We start from the raw sequence: 18,491 nt of genomic DNA, 5'->3' as shown, positions 1-18,491 counted from the left end.
CCTCGCTCGCAGCTGGGGAAGCCCAAGAAGAAGCGGCCAGCTGCGCTCCCCCCCCACCCCCGCCGCCTCCCTCCTCTGCCTGGCTGCCCCCCTCCTTCCCTTCCCCATCTCTCCCCCCCTCCCTTCTCAAGCCCCACCGCTCCATCTCCTTTTCCTAAATAAGGTTCGGCATCGCAGCCCGTCTCATCGTGGCAAGAGACCCCGGCTTGGGGAGGCTCCAGGGACTCCGGAGACCACCCCCCAACCCGTCCGGCCCAGATTTCCACCGAGAAGAGCCAAGGGAGTCCCAGAGGAGGCCCTGAGAAGCGGGAGGGGGAGGGGGCGCAGGGCCCGGCTGGAAGGGGAGGGTCCTGCCTTCCTTGCTTCGGAATTCCTCGCCCTCCTCCCCACCCGCCGCCCCCCCCCCCACACTCGAGAGGACGCCGTCTTGAGACTCCGGGGGTCGCGACTCCGTGAAGGGCCCCAGCGCTGGGCCGCTCGGGGGTCGCCGTTGTCGGGGGTCCTGGAGGCGCGTGGCGGCGGGGGGCAGGCGACCCTCCCCCATGGGCTTACAGCATGCCGGTCCGGCGGGGGCACGTGGCCCCCCAGAACACCTTCCTGGACACCATCATCCGAAAGTTTGAGGGGCAAAGTAAGTGGGGCCGGCCGAGGGAGGGAGGGGGCCTTGCCACGTAGGGTTGAGGAAGGGTCCCCGGGAGTGGCGAGGGCCCGTGCCCCTCCCTCCGTCTTTTCCCCGTGGGGCCGCGGTCAACGGAGCCCGGGAAGGAGGAGGAAGAGGGAGGCCGAGCCTGGGCAAGTGCGCAGGAGGGGCGGAAGACCCTCTCAGGGCCCCGCCGGATCCATCTTCCCGGCCGGCGCGAAGAGGGGCCAGGGCGGCGGAGACCCAGCCGGCTCCGTTGAACGGCGGGGAGAGGTCCGCGCCAGCTCTTTCTCAAGTGGAGGGGGGCAAGCGGTGGGGTGGGGGTCCCGTCGGTGGCCGGGGTGGGTGGGTGCCTGGCAGGTGAAGGCCGAGGGGGCGCCGGAGAGGAGCGCCGGTGGGGGGCCGGGCGTGGAGCAAGAGGGTCCGACTAGAAGACCTCCAAGGCTCCTTCCGTCATTCTCCTTCGAGGCGGGAGGGGGAATGGGGGGGGGTGTCGCAGACCCCCGGGGGGAGACGACCACCAAGTCGGTACCCTGAGAGGAATGGAACCTGGGGCAGGGTTCCAAAAGAAGAGAGGGGCTGGCAATCACTACGGATGGTGTCCGTTTGGGCCAGGGGTCCTTAAAGCCCTCTTGCAGCTGGGGGGGGTGGGGGGGATAACGGGGGGGGGGGCAGGGAGGGCATTTGACTGAGTAACCCAGAAGATCCCTCCCTGCTCTGGACTACCTGGCAGGCCCCTCCCTAAACACGCACAGGGTATCTTCTCCCCACACATCTGGGGGAGCAGAGGATCGTAAGGGAAGAGGAAGGCTCTGCTCACCCCCAGACCCACTGTAATGGGAGAGGCTCCCCTGCCCTTCTGGATTTTGGGGAGGCGGCTCAGTGCACACCCAGCCTCACCCCCTCCGGTGACAGCACACACACATCGACCCAAGGAGGGCTCAGTCAGGACGGTGCAAAGGCCCTTATTATGCCCAGCGGCCCAGGAGGGAAACTGAGGCCGGAGAGGAAGATTCCCGAGCAGGCCTGGGGTCAGGATTTGAATCCAGGACCACGGCCCAGGCTTTAGCCTCAGCTGGACTCCTTGCTCTCCCTCTACTGCTGATCCAAGCAGAACAGCAGGCAACACTCTGCCTCAGAGGTCATCTAGTCTAACCCCCTGCTCAAGCAGGAGACCCTTACAGAATTACTGAATTAGAGAGTTATTTTGTAATGGTCTCCTGCTCAAGTAGGGAGCTGGACTAGATGACCTCCAAGATCCCTTCCAACCCTGTTATTCTGGAATTCTGTAAGGGTCTCCTGCTTGAGCAGAGGGTTGGACTGGATGACCTCAAAGATCCCTTCCAACCCTGTTATTCTGGAATTCTGTAAGGGTCTCCTGCTTGAGCAGAGGGTTGGACTGGATGACCTCAAAGGTCCCTTCCAACCCTGTAATTCTGTAAGGTGTCCTGCTTGAGCAGAGGGTTGGACTAGATGTCCTCCAAGGTCCCTTCCGACTTTTATTCTGTATGGGTCTTCTTTTTGAGAAGGAGGTTGAGAGAAAGGGAGGCGCAGGACCAAGGGTCCCAAATCTCTTTCCCTACTGACCCCACCCCCACCCCTCTCTCTTTTCCCTGCAGGCCGGAAGTTCATCATCGCCAACGCCCGTGTGCAGAACTGCGCCATCATCTACTGCAACGATGGGTTTTGTGATCTCTGCGGCTACACCCGGGCTGAAGTCATGCAGAAGCCGTGCACTTGCGACTTCCTGTATGGGCCTCGAACCCAGACCAGTGCCATGGCTCAGATCACCCAGGCCCTGCTGGGCTCCGAGGAGCGGAAGGTGGAGATTTGCTTCTATCGGAAGGACGGTGAGCGCGCTCGGGGCGGCTGGGCGGGCAGGGGCACCGTGGCCAGGATCTCGAGCTCGGGTCAAGCAGGGGGTGGGACTAGATGAACTCCGAGGTCCCTTCCAACTCTGGGATTCTGTAAGGGTGTCCTGCTTGGGCAGGGGGTTGGAGTAGATGACCTCTGAGTTCTGACTGATTCTGTAAGGGTCTCCTTTAAACTATGCATTTCTACAAGGGTCTCCTACTTGAGCAGGGGGTTGGAGTAGATGATCTCCAAGGTCCCTTCCGACTCTGTGATTCTGTCATTCTGTCAAGGTCTCCTGCTTGAATAGCAGGTTGGACTAGATGACCTCCAAGGTCCCTTCCAACTCTGTGATTCTGTAAGGGTCTCCTGCTTGGGCAGGGGGTTGGACTAGATGACCTCTCAGCTCCCAACGCTATTACAGGTAGTCCTCGAATTACAACTTTCGTTTAATGACCGTTTCAAAGTGACAACGGCACTAAAAATGTGACTTAGGGCTGTTTTTCCCACCTTTGCGGCACCTCCACGAAAATGAATTGTGTCCCGTTTTACAACCTGTCCGCCACCGTGGCTAAGTGAATCCCTGCCGTCGATCTGCTAGTCAGCCGATCGTTAAGTGAATCCGGCTTTCCCTTTGACCTTGCTCGCCCAAAGCTCGTCAACAAGGGGATCGCCTGACCCCAGGGATGCTGCAATCATCGTAAGTACGAGTCAAGTCACCAAGTGTCTGAATTTCAATCCTATGACGGTGGGTGATCGTAAGAGTGAAAAACGGTCATAAGTCGAATTTTTCAGTGCCGTTGTAACTCAAAACTGTCACTAACCGAACTGCCGTAAGTGGAGGATGACCATTAAAGATTTGCATGGCTGTGGCTCCCTGAGACGCCGAGACGGTCATAAATATGAATCAGTTGGAAGCATGAAAAATGCCAAGTCCCTTTTCTTTGGTGCCATCGTAACTTGGAACGGTCACTAAGCGAAGCGTCGTAAGACGACTGCCTGTAAAGGGGAACCTTGAAGGGGGAAAAAAATAAGAGTAATTTTTGGAAGTTTTGTGGTTGTTTCTTGTTTTTTTAGCCGCGTTGTTTTCATTTATAACATAATTGAATTTTTCTCCTCTGTCAATCATACTTTGCCAGAATGTGTCAAAACGACATTTTTGTGAAGGATACACAATCCCAGTTTTCCAACAAATGGTGGGGTTTTTTTGTTGTTCAACCTTTTGCAAGTGTGTCAAGGTTTCCAACAAGCTGACCCCGGAAGTTGTAACATATACACAAAGTTGTGCGGAAAGCACAATTGGGGGGGGGGGGGGGGGGGGCTGCAAATGATTTTGTGGTGTTTTTGACACAATCTGAAATTGTGAGAATTCTCATCCTTGACATTTTTAGCTGGGATTGCAAAAGCCGGTTGCGAAGGAAAAAAATAGTGTGTTTTACACACACACACACACACACAAATGAACACAACTCGGCCTTTCATCCTGTCCTGTTTTCGGCTGGGTTTCGGTTGTGTGTCCAGTTTTGTGAATTAACACAATTGCACAAGGCGATTGTGTTGTTTTTAACACTGTGTTGTGGTTCGTGCATGTGCGTGTGTGTTTTCATGGCCGGAGAAATTCAGCAGCTGTGTTTATCTTTTCGGAGGGTTCAGCTTCTGACACGGTCCTCGGTTTTATGATGGTTCGTTTAGTGACAGTTGGAAGTGGTGGACTTAGGACCGGTTTGCAGAATTGCGATGGGGGGGGGGGGGAATCCGCATCCAGAGGCTCAGCGACCGATTCGTCCTTACGATGTGACCTTTGCTTGCGGCCGTCCGACAAGCAGTGGGGAAGAGCCGATTCACTTAACAACCGTGTTATTAAGGGATCGGCTTGCAGGATTCACTTAACGACGGGGGCAAGAAAGGTTGTAAAACAGGGCAAGTTTCGCTTAACAAATGGCTTGCTTTTGCAAGATATTTGGGGCTTCATTGTGCAGAATACAGAATCATAGAATGACAGCTTTGGAAGGGTCCTCGGAGGTCATCTAGTCCAACCCCTCGCTCAAAAGAATTCCAGGTTCAATGGGCTTGATCCCGATGGAGCCCAACACTTATTTGGGAGAAATGGTTGTCGTTCGGCACGCAACTCAGCGCCAGGAGGGACACCCACTCAGAGTTGCGTGCAAACTTTGCCGCAGCCGAAGGAAAATATTTCAAATTCTTCGGTCCCGGCGGAGGAGGGCAGGGGAAATGGGTCATCGTCTAGTCGACACAACAGCTGATGTGCACGTGGGGGACGCATAACTCAAAGGAGGATTTGTTGCCGAAGGAGGCCACACACCGGGTTGTGTAGTGTTTGTTTGCTCTTGTCCCTGTGTTTGCAATTAACCTTCGCCCTTTGCAATCGGGTGGATTAAAATGGCTCCCTAGTTTGTTTCACTTTCCCAAGCCAGGCCTTGCTTGGAGGGATTCCCCTTCCAGCCTCAATGGGAATGGGACTTGGGTGGTCATCTAGCCCAACCCCCTGCTCAAGCAGTCAAATCAGTGATGGAGCACCCACGACCTCTGGTGGCAAGCAGTGGCAAGCAGTTTCACTGGTTAATTGTCATCACTGTTAGGAAGTTTCTCCTTAATTCCAGGTTGCTTTTCTCCTGCATTAGTTTCCATCCGTTGTTTCTTGTCCTGTTTTCTGGTGCTTTGGAGAATAAGTCGACCTCCAGTTCTTTGGGGCAGCCTGTCATCCTGTCCCCCCACCCCCACCCCACTCCTTCTTTTCTCCAGACTCACCAGACCCAAATCCTGCAGGCGTTCTCCGTATGTTTTACTCTCCGGGCCTTTAATCCTCTTAGATGCTCTTCTCTGCACTTTTTCCAAAGTCTCAACAACTTGTTTGTAATCTGGTGACCAAAATTAGTTGCAGTTTTCCAGGAGTGGCCTGACTAAGGCTTTACAAAGCGGTACAAACCTTTTCTCCTGATTGTGATTCTGTGCCTCTGTTGAGACAACCCAGGATTGGGGGTTAGCATTTTCGGCTGCCGCCGCAGAGGGATAGCTCAGGTTTAAGGGGTTGTCGGCAGAGGTAGTATTCAGCCGGTTTGGACCGGTTCCTCCGAACCGCTATTGGAAATTGCGGGTGGGCTCACCCGGGCTCTATGCCTTCCTATTTAGGCAGGTCTTTGAGGCCGGGCGCATGCGTGGGAGGCGCATGAGTGAGCAAAGCGCCTGCACAGAAGGATGTGCGCGTGCGTGGACGGAAAGTAAGTGAATACCCCCCCCCCCCCCGATTGTTGGCTAGGACTCCGAAGTCCATCTCCCAGTTCCTGTTTCTGAGCTGGGTTTCGCCTACTCAGTACTCGAACCTAGGGTTTTGTTTGTTTGTTTCTTTTGTTTGTTTTATTAAATTTATATACCACCCTACTCCCGAAGGACTCAGGGCGGTGAACAGGCACAGAATAAAATACATAAATACAAAAGTTAGAAACAATTTAAAACCAAATTAAATAATTTAGCCCAAGACAATTAAAAATCCCAATAATTTAAAACAAATTAAAATTTCAGTTTAAAAAATTAAAGGAAGGGGAGAAAATTAGGCCAGGCCAGCTTGCTGGAATAGGAGGGTCTTAAGAGCACAGCGGAAAGTGCGCAGATCTGGGATCCTTTTTCCCGCCTCGGTGTAAAACCTGGCTTTTCTCCCTATTAAATGTCACGTGGTTGGATAGGGCCTCATGTTCGAGTCTGTCGAGATCTTTAAAACTTGCCATAAAACTCTCCCTGGACCAGAGCACACATGCTCAGTGCCCCCCTCCCTCCTCCTGCAGGAATTAGGGGGAGACCTCCCAGTGTCGGCTATCCTGCGATGCAGTCCTGGGGACATCCGTCTTCGGTTGCACAAACACGCATGTTCCGTGTGTTTCCCAATTTTCCATTCATAAATTTATACTCTTGCTTTTCTTTTCCTAGCTTGGAGGCTCAGAATTGATTGCGTTTCTCCAAACGGGTGTTCTGAGTGCCAATTTTCCTGAGCACAGAATCACAGAAGGTACCTTGGAGGTCTTCTAGTCTAACCCCCTGCTCAAGCAGCAGATCCTTACAGAATCATGGAATAACAGAAGGGACCTTGGAGGTCTTCTAGTCCAGCCTCCCTGCTCAAGCAGTCAATCAGAATGGAGCTGGAAGGGACCTTTGGAGATCTTCTAGTCCAACTCTTTACTCAAGCCAAAAAACCCTTACAGAATCATAGAATAACAGAGTTGGAAGGGACCTTGGAGGTCTTCTAGTCCAACCCCTTGCTTGAGTGGGAGAGCCTTTACCAGAGGCGTCCAACCTTGGCATGTATCAAGCATTATGGGGGTATGATTTGTTGGAATATACTTTGTCAATACTGACGTTTTGTGTTTTTTTTTAAATGGACTTAATTCCGGGGGGTGGAATTCGGAGAAGCATATGCCGGATGTTGAATATGCCGGTTTATTTCTTGCATCAAAAATAAGCTAAAATGAAACCTGGACTATTTTTTCCGTGGCTTTCAAGGGGATCTTAGACCAGCTGTTAATTTATTTATATCCCGCCTTGATGATCTTTTATCAAATTTCATACCGCCTAGCTGCCTGCAAGAGGCGGGAGCATAAAGCGAATGAATATGCTCCTGGAAGTCAACCTAAGTCAGCCGCGACACCAGGGAAGGGGTAGAGGGGTGGCGGTGGTTGTTAGAGAAAGTCTTAGTCCCAAGGAGGTCACTGTCCCTCAGATAGGCGGGTGTGAGTCTCTTCTATTGAAGTGGGACCCTGGAGTTCAGTCGGGCTTGTTGGTCACATACCTATCTCCCAGCTACGTTGCCACAGCCCTGCCCGCACTGCTCGATGTCTTGACTGAAGTGGCACTTGAACTCCCCAACCTTTTGGTTGTGGGAGATTTCAACCTGCCTTCGATCGGCGAGTCATCTGAGACAGTTCGGGAGTTCATGGCTTCCATGGCAGCCATGGACCTGACTCAGGTTATTCAGGGCCCAACTCATAGGGGAGGACACACACTCGAACTGGTTTTTCTCTCTGGGCAGTGGATAAATGGTCGTGGTAGGGGAGAACTTTGCATTGCCCCCCTGTCATGGACCGACCATTCCCTCCTTAGACTGGACTTTCAATCTGCCAACCCTTGCCGCTGGGAGGCGGGACCCATAAAATGGTTCCGCCCCAGGCGCCTGATGGACCCAGAGAGGTTCTTGACGGAGCTTTGGACATTCCCCACCTCTCAATCCTGCGATTCGGCTGAGGCTCTGGTGGCATCCTGGGAACGGGCGGCTGCCAATGCCTTGGACCAAATTGCACCTTTGCGGCCTCTGACCCGACGCAGATCCCAGGTCGCTCCTTGGTTTTCCATGGAGCTCCGGGAAATGAAACGTCGGAAAAGACGCCTAGAGGAGAGTTGGAGTCCTCCCGGTCTGAATCTGATCGAACACTGTTAAGAACCCTTATTAGGACTTATCTAGTGGCGATGGAAGCGGCGAAGCGAGATTACTTCGCCGCCCTCATTGCATCTGCAGAAAACCGCCCAGCGGCCCTGTTTCCTGTTAATTTAATTAACTAATTAATTAATTAATTAAGTTAATTTAATTTAATTTAGTTAATTTGGCTTAAAATCGGATTTTGTTGTACATGTTTTTAACTTGTGTTCGCCGCCCTGAGTCCTTCTGGAGAAGGGCAGCATATAAATACATGAAATAAATAAATAAATAAATTCTTGGAAAACAAGCGAGGATGGTTATTCTATGGAAATTGCGATAATTGTAACAAAGATTAGCATTTTCTCCATGACGGTTTGTTGTGCAGTCAGCCAGATGTTCAGGCTGGATTTGGCCTTTTTGTCCACTTCTGGAGTCCTACCCAGAGACCAGGGATAGGCAGATGTTCCTCTTCAATGGTATTAAAGGGATTGTCGCAGGATGTCAGCTGTTCCCAATAAAGCAGCCTTTTTGCAATTGACTAATGGGGATTTGGTCAAGGCTGGTGGTTATTATGGTTTGTACAGATGTTCCAACCAGATGTTCAGACTGGATTGGACATTTTTCTCAAGCTATCGAGTCCAGTTTGTCTCCCTATGGAGGGAAATGTGGTGGTTTGACGGTGTTAAAAATACCGTCGTGGGATTTCAGCCATTCCGGGCTGCCTGTTGCAATTGACCGATGGTGAATTTGTCAATGCCGACAGCGTTCCAAGCGGTGCTCCGCTTGTTTTGGGATCACACCCAAGATCCCTGTTGCTATTGGGACTAACTTGGATCAGGAAACCTTTAATCCTCCCCACCTTCTGATTCCACCACCCCCAGTATGTCCCCTGCACTGGTATGCAGTTGTCTGCTGGCAGGCTGGCCCTCCTGGGGTCTTCAGAGTGCCCCACGGCTCTCTCCAGTCTTCCACCTCCGGCTTCTATTTCCCAGAGATGGCTTGAGGGGAGGGGTCTGCAACCTGTGAGGCGCAGCCCACTACCGGGTCGCAGTGGCTGGTCATCGCATGGCCCCACTCATGCGAGCCTCGTCACAAGCACTCACGCCCCACTCACACTCGCGTCTCTGCGAATGTTGCAGGCATTCACGCATGCACATGCATGTACACATGTGCTTGCCCTTCCCACAAAAATAATCCCCTCTCTCTGCCGTCCTACCTCTCTGGGCAGCTAATCCAGAAAGTTTGGGGAACTCTGCATTAGAGTGCTGCTAACCCCTCTTCAATGTCCATCTGGCATTAGGTAGGATACCAGCTCCTCTTCAGGCCCCCAGCTCTTTTCCCAGGAAAATCTGAATTCCCACTGGCCAAATGACAGTTCTGTGTGTGGTGTTTAAATGGTGGATGTTGTGCGTAGCTACCAGGGAGGTCGGGTCTCTTCGTCTGACCACTAACTTGTGTTCTTGCAGTCTGGTGCTTCACTTCCTACCCGTCTGCCCTACATAGTCACAAGGACAATCCACGCCAGGGGTCCAGGAGATAGGGGGGCCATAGCCCACTATCGGGCTGTGGCCTATTCTGAACTGTGTCATGTGAGAAGCAGGCCGGCACTTGTGCTCCCAACTTAATTTACAATCCAGCTTATGTAGCCTGGCTGGGAGCCTCACATTGCAATAAACAAGGACATGCATTCAATTTGGCAGCTAGATGACCTCCAAGGTCCCGTCCTACTCTGTGATTCTGTAAGAGTCTTCTGCTTGAGCAGGGGGTTGGACTAGATGACCTCCAAGGTCCCTTCTGACTCTGTCCTTCTGTGATTCTGTAAGGGTCTCCTGCTTGAGTAGGGGGTTGGACTAGAAGACCTCCAAGGTCCCTTCCAGCCCTGTGATTCTCTAGAGATGAAGCAGGAGTCTGCCTGGAGAAATTCAGGGTGGCCTCTTGTTCCACAGAAGTTGGCGATGAGCTTCCATTCCTTTTCTAAGCTGTTCTCCAAGGGATTCCAGCTGTTGCCTGCTGCCGCCCGGGGGTGGATGGTGGAGGGCTGGGGGAGAGGGCTTCTTCCAACGGAGGGATGGAATTTCAGCCTGGTATCCCGCTGGGACCAAGATAAGCAATCAGACATGTGGGCCGGGGCCTTTGAGAGGGCTGCAGGGGGAGGGGGCTGCCTCCTGACCTGCCCCCCCCCCACTCCCCCTGGGGAGAAAGCCTTTCAGAGAGCAACGGCAGCAGAGGGGGGTGTTGCTCTCCGCTCTCCCCATCGTCGCTGGGTGTGTTTGCAGGCTGCTCTGGCCTGGCCGGCCTTGGTGATGAGCTGTTGTGTTTCATCCAGCTTGTGTTGGCAAGGAGCCCTGCAGCCTCTCGCCGCCCCACTCGCCTGGCTGCCCTCTGTGGCTGAGTTGTTTTGTCCGTCCGTCCCGGGTTTGCTCCTTCCTTGCCTTGTTTGTGCTCTGCTCCTCTTCAGCATGGGGGGGGGAGAACTGTCCCTCCCCCCATTCCCTCCCCATTTTCTCTGGCCACGGTCCTGTGGCCAGATCCCCCTCTCTTGTCCTCCCCATCCCATAAACATTTGCCATCGGTAGGCTGGTTCCCCCTTAGGGAGGGAGAGGACTTGGTTCTTGGCCTTGGAGTCTTCTGACTTCTAACTTACGACCACCATTTAGCCCCAAATTTCTGTCACTAAGCAAGGTGGTTTTTAAGTGAGCTTTGGCCCGTTTTGCCACTTTCCGTGCCACAGTTGTTCAGGGAATGGCTGCGGCTCTTTATGCTAGTAAGATAGAATTGGATTTGTTTGTCCGAACGTCGCAAAAGGGGATCACGTGATCCCCGGGATGCTACGTCATAAATGTGAGTCGGTTGTCAAGCATCCAAATGGTAAATCACCTGACCGTGGGGATGTGTGACTGTCTTAAGTGTGAACAATTGTCCTTTGCGCAATGCCCTGTTAACGTCAAACGGTCACTAAATGAGCTGTTGTAAATCGAGGATTACATGGACTCCCTTCGGACCAGCAGACATCCTGCCATCTCTGCCTGCCGGTCTCCCCCTGCTCTTCCGGACCCTTTCGGTTCGGGTCTGTCTGGGCTTGGGGGGGGGGTGTCATCCTAACCCCACAGAATAACACACCCTGAATTGAGGGTGAAGCTGGGGGTCTTTTGATGGTGCCTTGTAGGGTCCCCCCAACCTCTTCTGGGTTGGAGGATGTGGGCAAAGCAAGGATTTGAACCCATATCCCTCATCTCAAATCATCCCGGTGTTAAGCAAAACTGAGGACAGAAATGGGTGTTATCCTGACCCACAAATGACCATCTGTGGGGAGACCTCCGAGCTCTTCAGGGTGAACTTTGGGGGGGGGGCTCGCACTTTCTTTCTGGAAAACTCGACCAAGGCCTAAGAAGACCCTCCCGGGAACCAACGCATCCAAAGGGCCACAACATCCAGCCACGGCGGGCCCTTTAACACCCGCTACGGGTGGGGGACCTGCCTAGTGGTGTTTGCAGGGTGCAGGTCTCACCCTTCCATTTCAGCCTGAAAAAGGGGGTCTGCATGTATGAAAAGCCCCCCCCCCAATTAAGAGGCCCAGATATGACCTTGAACGGGACTCTCTCTGTGTCCGCCGAGGACTAATGTCCGATGGAAAGATGGGTCCCTTATACTTCCCACCCATTCAACCGCAGCAGACAGAACTAGAGGGTGGTCTTGGCCCAACTCCCCCCCCCCCATATGACAGTGGCAGCCTTCTGACGGTATTTTGAGGGGAGGTTGGCCATGTCCCTCCTGTTCGAGCTTCCGTGCTTCTCTTCTTTGGCTCTAGATAAGGGGTCCACAACCCCAGGCGGTGTTCCGTTCGGAACCTGGCTGTGGAAATGGTGGTCGAGCACCAGCGCAGTTCTATTTGTGCGAGCGGCAAGCGACTCACGCGTGTTCGACCGCCACTTGCATGGAACCATTCCCCCTACCCTCCCTCCCGCCGGTCTACAAAGCCAGAAAGGTTGTGTCAGCGTTCCAAATTAGGCTCTCTTCCAGCGCTGACATAACAAGATGAACTTTTACCTAGTTTTGTATGTACAGATAGTGTTTCCTGGGAGACGAGGGTGGGGGCTACATTCCTGTGAAAAGAACGTGCCGGGAGGTAGAGATGGATTTGCATGATGGCCAATGGGACATTGGGGTTGGAGAGCGGAAGAGGAGGGGGTTGGAAGGAGGGGCCAGTTTGGCTGCAAAAATGAAATCAGGATTGTCGGCTTTTTATGTTCTTAAATAAAAATGTTTCATTAGAGAGATTGCGCTTGAAAATGAAACTCATTTAAGATAGCACCGAAACCTGACAGACAGCCAAACTCTCCTCCAAATCCAGGCTGGCTGAGTTTAAATCATCCCGTTCCCTCCCAGACATCTGGTCAGACGGACTATGGCTGAAGCCAAGCTCTCGGAGGAAAGCCTGCTTCAAGAAACGGGAGGAGCAGAAGCGGTCGTGATTCCAGCCAACTTGGAAAATACAAAGGTAAAAGATAAAGAAAAACCCCTAAGTGAATTGGGAAGGGCGAGCTGGGGATGGGAATGGCAGCGAAGCCCAGACAAGGCAGCACCTCCCCACCCCAGGATGAGAGACGAGGCAGAGGACCAACACCAAGGCTGGCCCTCCAGAGCTCAGCACAGAGAGGAGAGGGCAGAGAGGGAGGAACCACCCCAGTTCAGAGGGAAATTCGATGGTGACCCAGACAACCTCGCCCAATTCCTCGATTCAGCTGAGATATACATAGAGCGGTTCGGACACCTCTACCCTTTCCCCAGAGCCCTAGTGAATGCTATCTCGGAAGGGCTGGAGGGAGAAGCAAAGAGGTGGTCAGCATCACTCTACAAATACAGGGCCCCCCAGCTACAAAATGCGGATGGGTTCTTGCAACTATTGAGAGCCCGTTATGAGGAGGAGGAGGAGGACCCCTATGTGGAAGACGAGCTCAGAAACCTAATGCAGAGGGGGAAGCCTATCAGAGAGCATATCCGTGAATTCAGGAGAGTCATTGGGACACTGCCTCCCCTACCAGAGCGATTGCTGGTGTATTTTTTTAGAACAAGCCTAGATAAAAGAATTTCCCAAGTGACTGCCTATCGTGACATCCCAAACCGACTCGCTGAATGGTTCCGGGTAGCGATAAAAGTCGACAGAGGGCTGCGGGCGAGTGACACATCAAAACCACCAGAGGAAAAGGAGAGAGGCCGACCAGACCAGGGGCCACTCAACAGACGAGAAACCCCAACATCACAGCCCTCCTACAGACCAACTGCCCCATGGAGCCCACTGAAATGCTACAGATGTGGAGGAAGCGGCCACATAGCAGCAAGATGTGGAACGCCTAGACCGGGACCAGCTCCACCGCCCAAAGCACGACCGGAACGAGGGCCCAAGCGCGTCACCCACGTACCGCGGGAAGCTCCCCAAATCCCTGAGTTTTTCACTCATCTGACCGAAACCAGAGGAATCCCAGTGGAGGGAGATCAGTCCCCCGAACCCTATGACACGGAAGACGAAGGCGAGGATGACCCGATGGTGAGTGGACCCGTCCATCCTTTTCTTTTCCCCATACGCCTAACAGCCCCCAAAACGGGCCCAAGAGACTTTCCAAGCCCTAATAGACTTATTCTCCAAACAGGCACACTTCATACCTTGTAGTGGACTGCCTTCAGCCCGTCAGTTATCCAAACTGTTCCTGAAACACATTTACCGCCTACATGGAGTCCCCAGGAGAATCATTTCCGACAGAGGGGTCCAGTTCACAGCAAAGTTCTGGAGGGAGTTTCTACGATCCATAGGTTCATCCCAAGGGCTCAGCTCAGCATTTCACCCGAGCACCAATGGGGGGACAGAAAGACTGAACGCTATGATAGAACAGTATTTAAGATGCTACGTCGACTACCAGCAGTCCAATTGGGCAGACCTCCTATCTTTTGCGGAGGTTGCATATAATAATGCTGTCCACAGCAGCACGGGGCTAACCCCGTTCAAAATAGTGAGTGGCATGGATTTTGTTCCCATGCCAGAATACCCGAGGGAGCCCCCTTCCTCAGTCAGTTTGACTGACTGGATGGCAATGTTGAGACAAACTTGGGAAAATGTTAAGAGGGCGCTGGCAAAGGCGGCTCAATCTTATAAGGACCAAGCAGACAAGCACCGAACTCCCCAAAGACCATTTCAGCTGGGAGAGAAAGTTTACCTCTCCACCAAGTACTTGAGACTTAGACTCCCGAGCAGGAAATTGGGCCCAAAATTTATAGGACCATTTCCTATAATAAAAATAATCAACCCCGTTACAGTGCAATTGCAGTTGCCACGGCTTTTGGGGAAAATTCACCCCGTTTTTCACAGTAGCCTTCTAAAACCTGTAGTGGGGTCTACTTTAAGGCCAACTCCACGTGAACCCCCTGGGCCCCTGGTTGTTGGGGGCCAAACGCACTACGAGGTGCAGCGGATTCTTGATTCAAGATGGCACAGGGGGCGCCTCCAGTACTTAATTAAATGGAAGGGTTACCCATTGTCAGAGGCTTCCTGGGTGAAGAGCGCAAACATCCAAGCTGATCGCCTTATAGCAAAATTCCATGCAGACCACCCGGGAAAGCCGGGAGGGGGGGGGTGCACAGCCGGGGAGGGGCTGATGAGACTAATCTTGTTGTGTTTTCCCTATGGGATAGGTGATGTCGCAGAAGTGAAGGGAGAGGGGCCGGATGTCAGCGTTCCAAATTAGGCTCTCTTCCAGCGCTGACATAACAAGATGAACTTTTACCTAGTTTTGTATGTACAGATAGTGTTTCCTGGGAGACGAGGGTGGGGGCTACATTCCTGTGAAAAGAACGTGCCGGGAGGTAGAGATGGATTTGCATGATGGCCAATGGGACATTGGGGTTGGAGAGCGGAAGAGGAGGGGGTTGGAAGGAGGGGCCAGTTTGGCTGCAAAAATGAAATCAGGATTGTCGGCTTTTTATGTTCTTAAATAAAAATGTTTCATTAGAGAGATTGCGCTTGAAAATGAAACTCATTTAAGATAGCACCGAAACCTGACAGGTTGGGGGACCCGCTGGGTGGGATCTAGTCTGGGATCGGCTTGGGGGGTGCTGGGAGTTGCAGCAGGGCCAGCCAGCTCCCAAGGGTGAGGGGGGGTGTCTTCGGCCTCCATGCATGCCACCCTGCAGGGCCCCATCCTCTCTGCTGGGAAGGCTCTGGGGTGGGCAGGACTCCGGTGGGTTGATCCCTTTGGAAATCCAGAGATCTGCTGAGGAAGGATCCTAACTGGGGAAGGGACTCAGGGTGGAGCCGCAGCCAGCCCCCCTACCCACAGGATGTGCTGGGCAGGGGTCTTTCAAGGGGTGGGGGTCAGCCGGCCGAGTGGAGGAGTCTCGGTGGGGCTTGAGTGGACCCCTTTGTCTCTCTCTGTTATGTGTGTGTGTGTGTTTTTTCCTCCTAACAGTGGATCGGCCATTTTGGAGGGCAGGGCAGGCGGGGCAAACCCCTTCCCCAGCATGCAGGCAGGGCTGCCTCTCCTTGCCACTTTGGGGGCAGAGGCCAGACGCTGTAGACCACTGGTTCTCAACCTTCCTAATGCCGCGACCCTTTAATACAGTTCCTCATGTTGTGGTGACCCCCAAACAAGGGTGGGTTCTAAATTTTTTTACTACTGGTTCTGTGGGTGTGGCTTGGATGTCATGTGACTGGGTGGGCGTGGCTAGCTGGTCATGTGACCGGGTGGCCATGGCTATATGTATAGGGAATACTCAGAGGGCTGAAAAAAGTCATTTCTGACAGGTCCTCGCACTTTTGACTGGTCCTCACACTTATGACCATCCTCACATTTATGCCTGTGCAGCATTCTTAACAACCATGTCACTCATTTCACAACTGCTTCTCTTCAACATGGTATAAGATAGGGCAAAAAACGTAAAATGAGAGGACAGTCGTAAATTCGAGGACTGGTCAAAAGCGCGAGGACCAGTCAAAAATAACTTTTTCAGCCCTCTGAGTAGTCCATATGCATAAAAGGATACAGCAATAGAGAGGGATGAAGGAAGGGAAGGGAAATTAGAGTAGGAGTGAAGGTAAGAGAAGGAGGAAGAGAGGAGGAGAAAGAGAAAGAAAGAGGAAGTAGGGAGAAGAAGAAGAGGGGGGAAGAGAAAGTAAGTAAGAAAGAAAAGACAGAGGTGGTAGGTTTGAGGAGAAAGATTGCTGTACAATAAAAAAGATGAAAGAGAAGAAAGCCAACCCCAAACAAATATTAAGATATTAAGATAAAGAATGAATTGTTAAACTTTAAAGAATCAAAGAGAACAAATAGCAATAATTAGAAACACACATACACACATACAACGTATTTTCTTTGAACAGAGTATTTGGCCGGTTCACAAATTTAAACAGTTGTAGGAGGTTAGCACCCACCCCTTTCCTAGAAGAATGAAATATTTTGGGAAATATTAAAAAGGCAGAATATTATATTTCCCTACCTGGATGAGAAATGGAGAAGCATATTTTACAGACAAAGCAGCTCCCACCTTCCTGCCCCCCACCCTTTGTTAATGGGCCAGAGGCAGAAAGTCAATCCTTTGTCAAAGGACATTTGCAACACAATAGCAACAGAAACTAACACAATGGGCCCCATCAAGCCATGTGATCCTGTCCACCATTAAACCATCTTTCCAAGCAGTCTCCATGTTTCCAGTGTCTTTTTCCTCACTTGGAGCAGAACCCAGAAGGATATTTCTTCCAACACAGTATTTAGTCATTTCAATTAAATTTACAATTTCTATATTTCCTTTTTACCATATTTATTCCTCATCTATTTTTTTAAAAAACCAATATTACCCTTCATCCTCATCTCTAATCTTAATCAAATTCAATTTTTCCCTTCTATTCTATATTATACCCCTTTGCATTGTTATCTTTTTATATCCATCCTCACATTGATTAATTATGTAATACAGTTGTTTAATACAAATTCAACATTTTAATATAAATCAATTAGTTATATAACTATCTTTTTTGTATATTAATCAATATGAACATGAATATTCCAATTATTTCCATGCAATCCAATTTCTTACAAATCAATTATATTTACCAATAATAATAAACCAAATAATTTCCCCCATATATTCCTCTGAACCACAACTTAACCAATTAATAGTATCTCGATTATTACAATTCCCTAGTTAAACAGAGCTTTTTTTCTTTTGTGTTTTAAAATCTTGGAACTTTCCTCTTTTGCCCTAAATTTCCCATTGTTTGCAGTTTTGCACCTACCTTTTTTGGTGAGGAAAAAGAAAAAGAAATCTCTCTGCCTCATTTTGTCACATTGCAGCCTGCTTACTTTCAATTTCACGTTTTCAGCTAGAGGGAAAAAAATCTGCTCCAGGAATTTACCTCTTTGCAGTTAGCTCTTTGAAGCCCCGCAGCAAGAATTTAAAGTTTTTTTTCCCTCTAGCCATCAGCTGGGACTCCGGAGGCAGCAATAGATTGGGAGTGGGCGGGGTAAGCCAACGGCGACCGGGCGATCCAACAGAGGCAGAGGGTGAGTGAAGGCATGTGGGGGGGGGGCGAGAGAGGGCTTTGGCGACCCCTGTGAAATGGTCGTTCGACCCCCAAAGGGGTCGCGACCCCCAGGTTGAGAACCGCTGGACTAGATGACCTCCCAGGTGCCTTTCAATTCTGTGATTCGGTAAGGGTCTTCTGCCTGAGGAGGGGGCTGGACTAGATGACCAGAGTTGGTCCCTTCCAACTCTGTCATTCTTTAAGGGTCACCTGCTTGAGCAGGGGCTGGACTAGATGACCTTGAAGGTTGCCTGTTCTTCTACGATTCTCTATTCTTTTCTTGAGAATAATTGACTGCAACTGAGCCCATAACCTTTGTTGCTCAGCAAGACCGTTGTTAAGCAAGTTCTGCCCTCTTTTATTGCCGTGGTGGTTAAATGAATCACCACAGCTCTTAGTAACCTGGTTGTGAGGTTAGTGATGCAGTCGTTAAATGAATCTAGCTTCCCTGTTGACAAAAGGGAATCACGTGACCCCGAGACCGTCATAAATGTGAGTCAGTTGCCAACCGGCTGAATTTTGATCAGGTAGAGGCTGCAACGCCCGTTAAGTGTGAAAACCTGCCATTTGTTTCAATGCTGTTGTCACTGCAAATCGTCACTAAACGAATTGTCGTGAAACGAGGACTCCGTGCATGGCCACAGCATTTCACTGATCCACTAATTTTGTCACTTTGTGAAAGTAGACAACAATTATCCGGCCCGTTTCTGCTTTTGACAAACCTATGTTGGCTTCTGGTTAGAACTTGGCTCGTTTCTTGTAGTTCTTCGTTTGCCCAGTAGGTGGCGGAAAAGAGGTTTTGTAGTCCTTGCTCTTCAACACAGTCCAAGGAGAAGACAATGGATAGATGGAAGGAGGGAGGGAGCGAGGGATGGATGGATGGATGGAAAGATGGATGGATGGATGTGTGGATGGATGGATGGAGAGAAGGATGGAGGGAGGGAGGGAGCGAGGGATGGATGGATGAATGTGCAGATGGATGAATGATGGATGGATGGAAAGATGGATGG

The 18,491-nt window shown here is 51.3% G+C and overlaps 1 protein-coding gene across 4 annotated transcripts; it reads left to right on the top strand.

Moving 5' to 3' along the window:
- Positions 1-347: 347 nt before the first annotated feature.
- Positions 348-14,735, top strand: LOC139317542 (voltage-gated inwardly rectifying potassium channel KCNH2-like). 4 transcript variants are annotated; one of them, XR_011600465.1, is made up of 5 exons: positions 348-631; positions 2,260-2,490; positions 12,265-12,411; positions 12,981-13,458; positions 14,598-14,735. XR_011600465.1 is itself a non-coding variant. In XM_070944619.1 (3 exons), the coding sequence occupies exons 1-3, from the start codon at positions 556-558 to the stop codon at positions 12,324-12,326; spliced, it is 369 nt and encodes a 122-aa protein (XP_070800720.1). In that variant the 5' UTR covers positions 348-555; the 3' UTR covers positions 12,327-12,593. The 4 variants fall into 4 exon arrangements, 1 of the variants encoding a protein (XP_070800720.1); XR_011600466.1 differs by lacking the exon at positions 14,598-14,735 and adding an exon at positions 13,562-13,578; XR_011600464.1 differs by lacking the exon at positions 14,598-14,735 and having other exon boundaries at positions 12,981-14,152.
- Positions 14,736-18,491: the final 3,756 nt, after the last annotated feature.

Source organism: Pituophis catenifer, unplaced genomic scaffold (genome assembly GCF_029215685.1).
Source record: "Pituophis catenifer annectens isolate HBS135680 unplaced genomic scaffold, rPitCat1.0.hap2 SCAF_5, whole genome shotgun sequence".
Classification (NCBI taxonomy): Eukaryota; Metazoa; Chordata; class Lepidosauria; order Squamata; family Colubridae; genus Pituophis; species Pituophis catenifer.
This window is presented reverse-complemented; position numbering and strand designations above follow the sequence as displayed.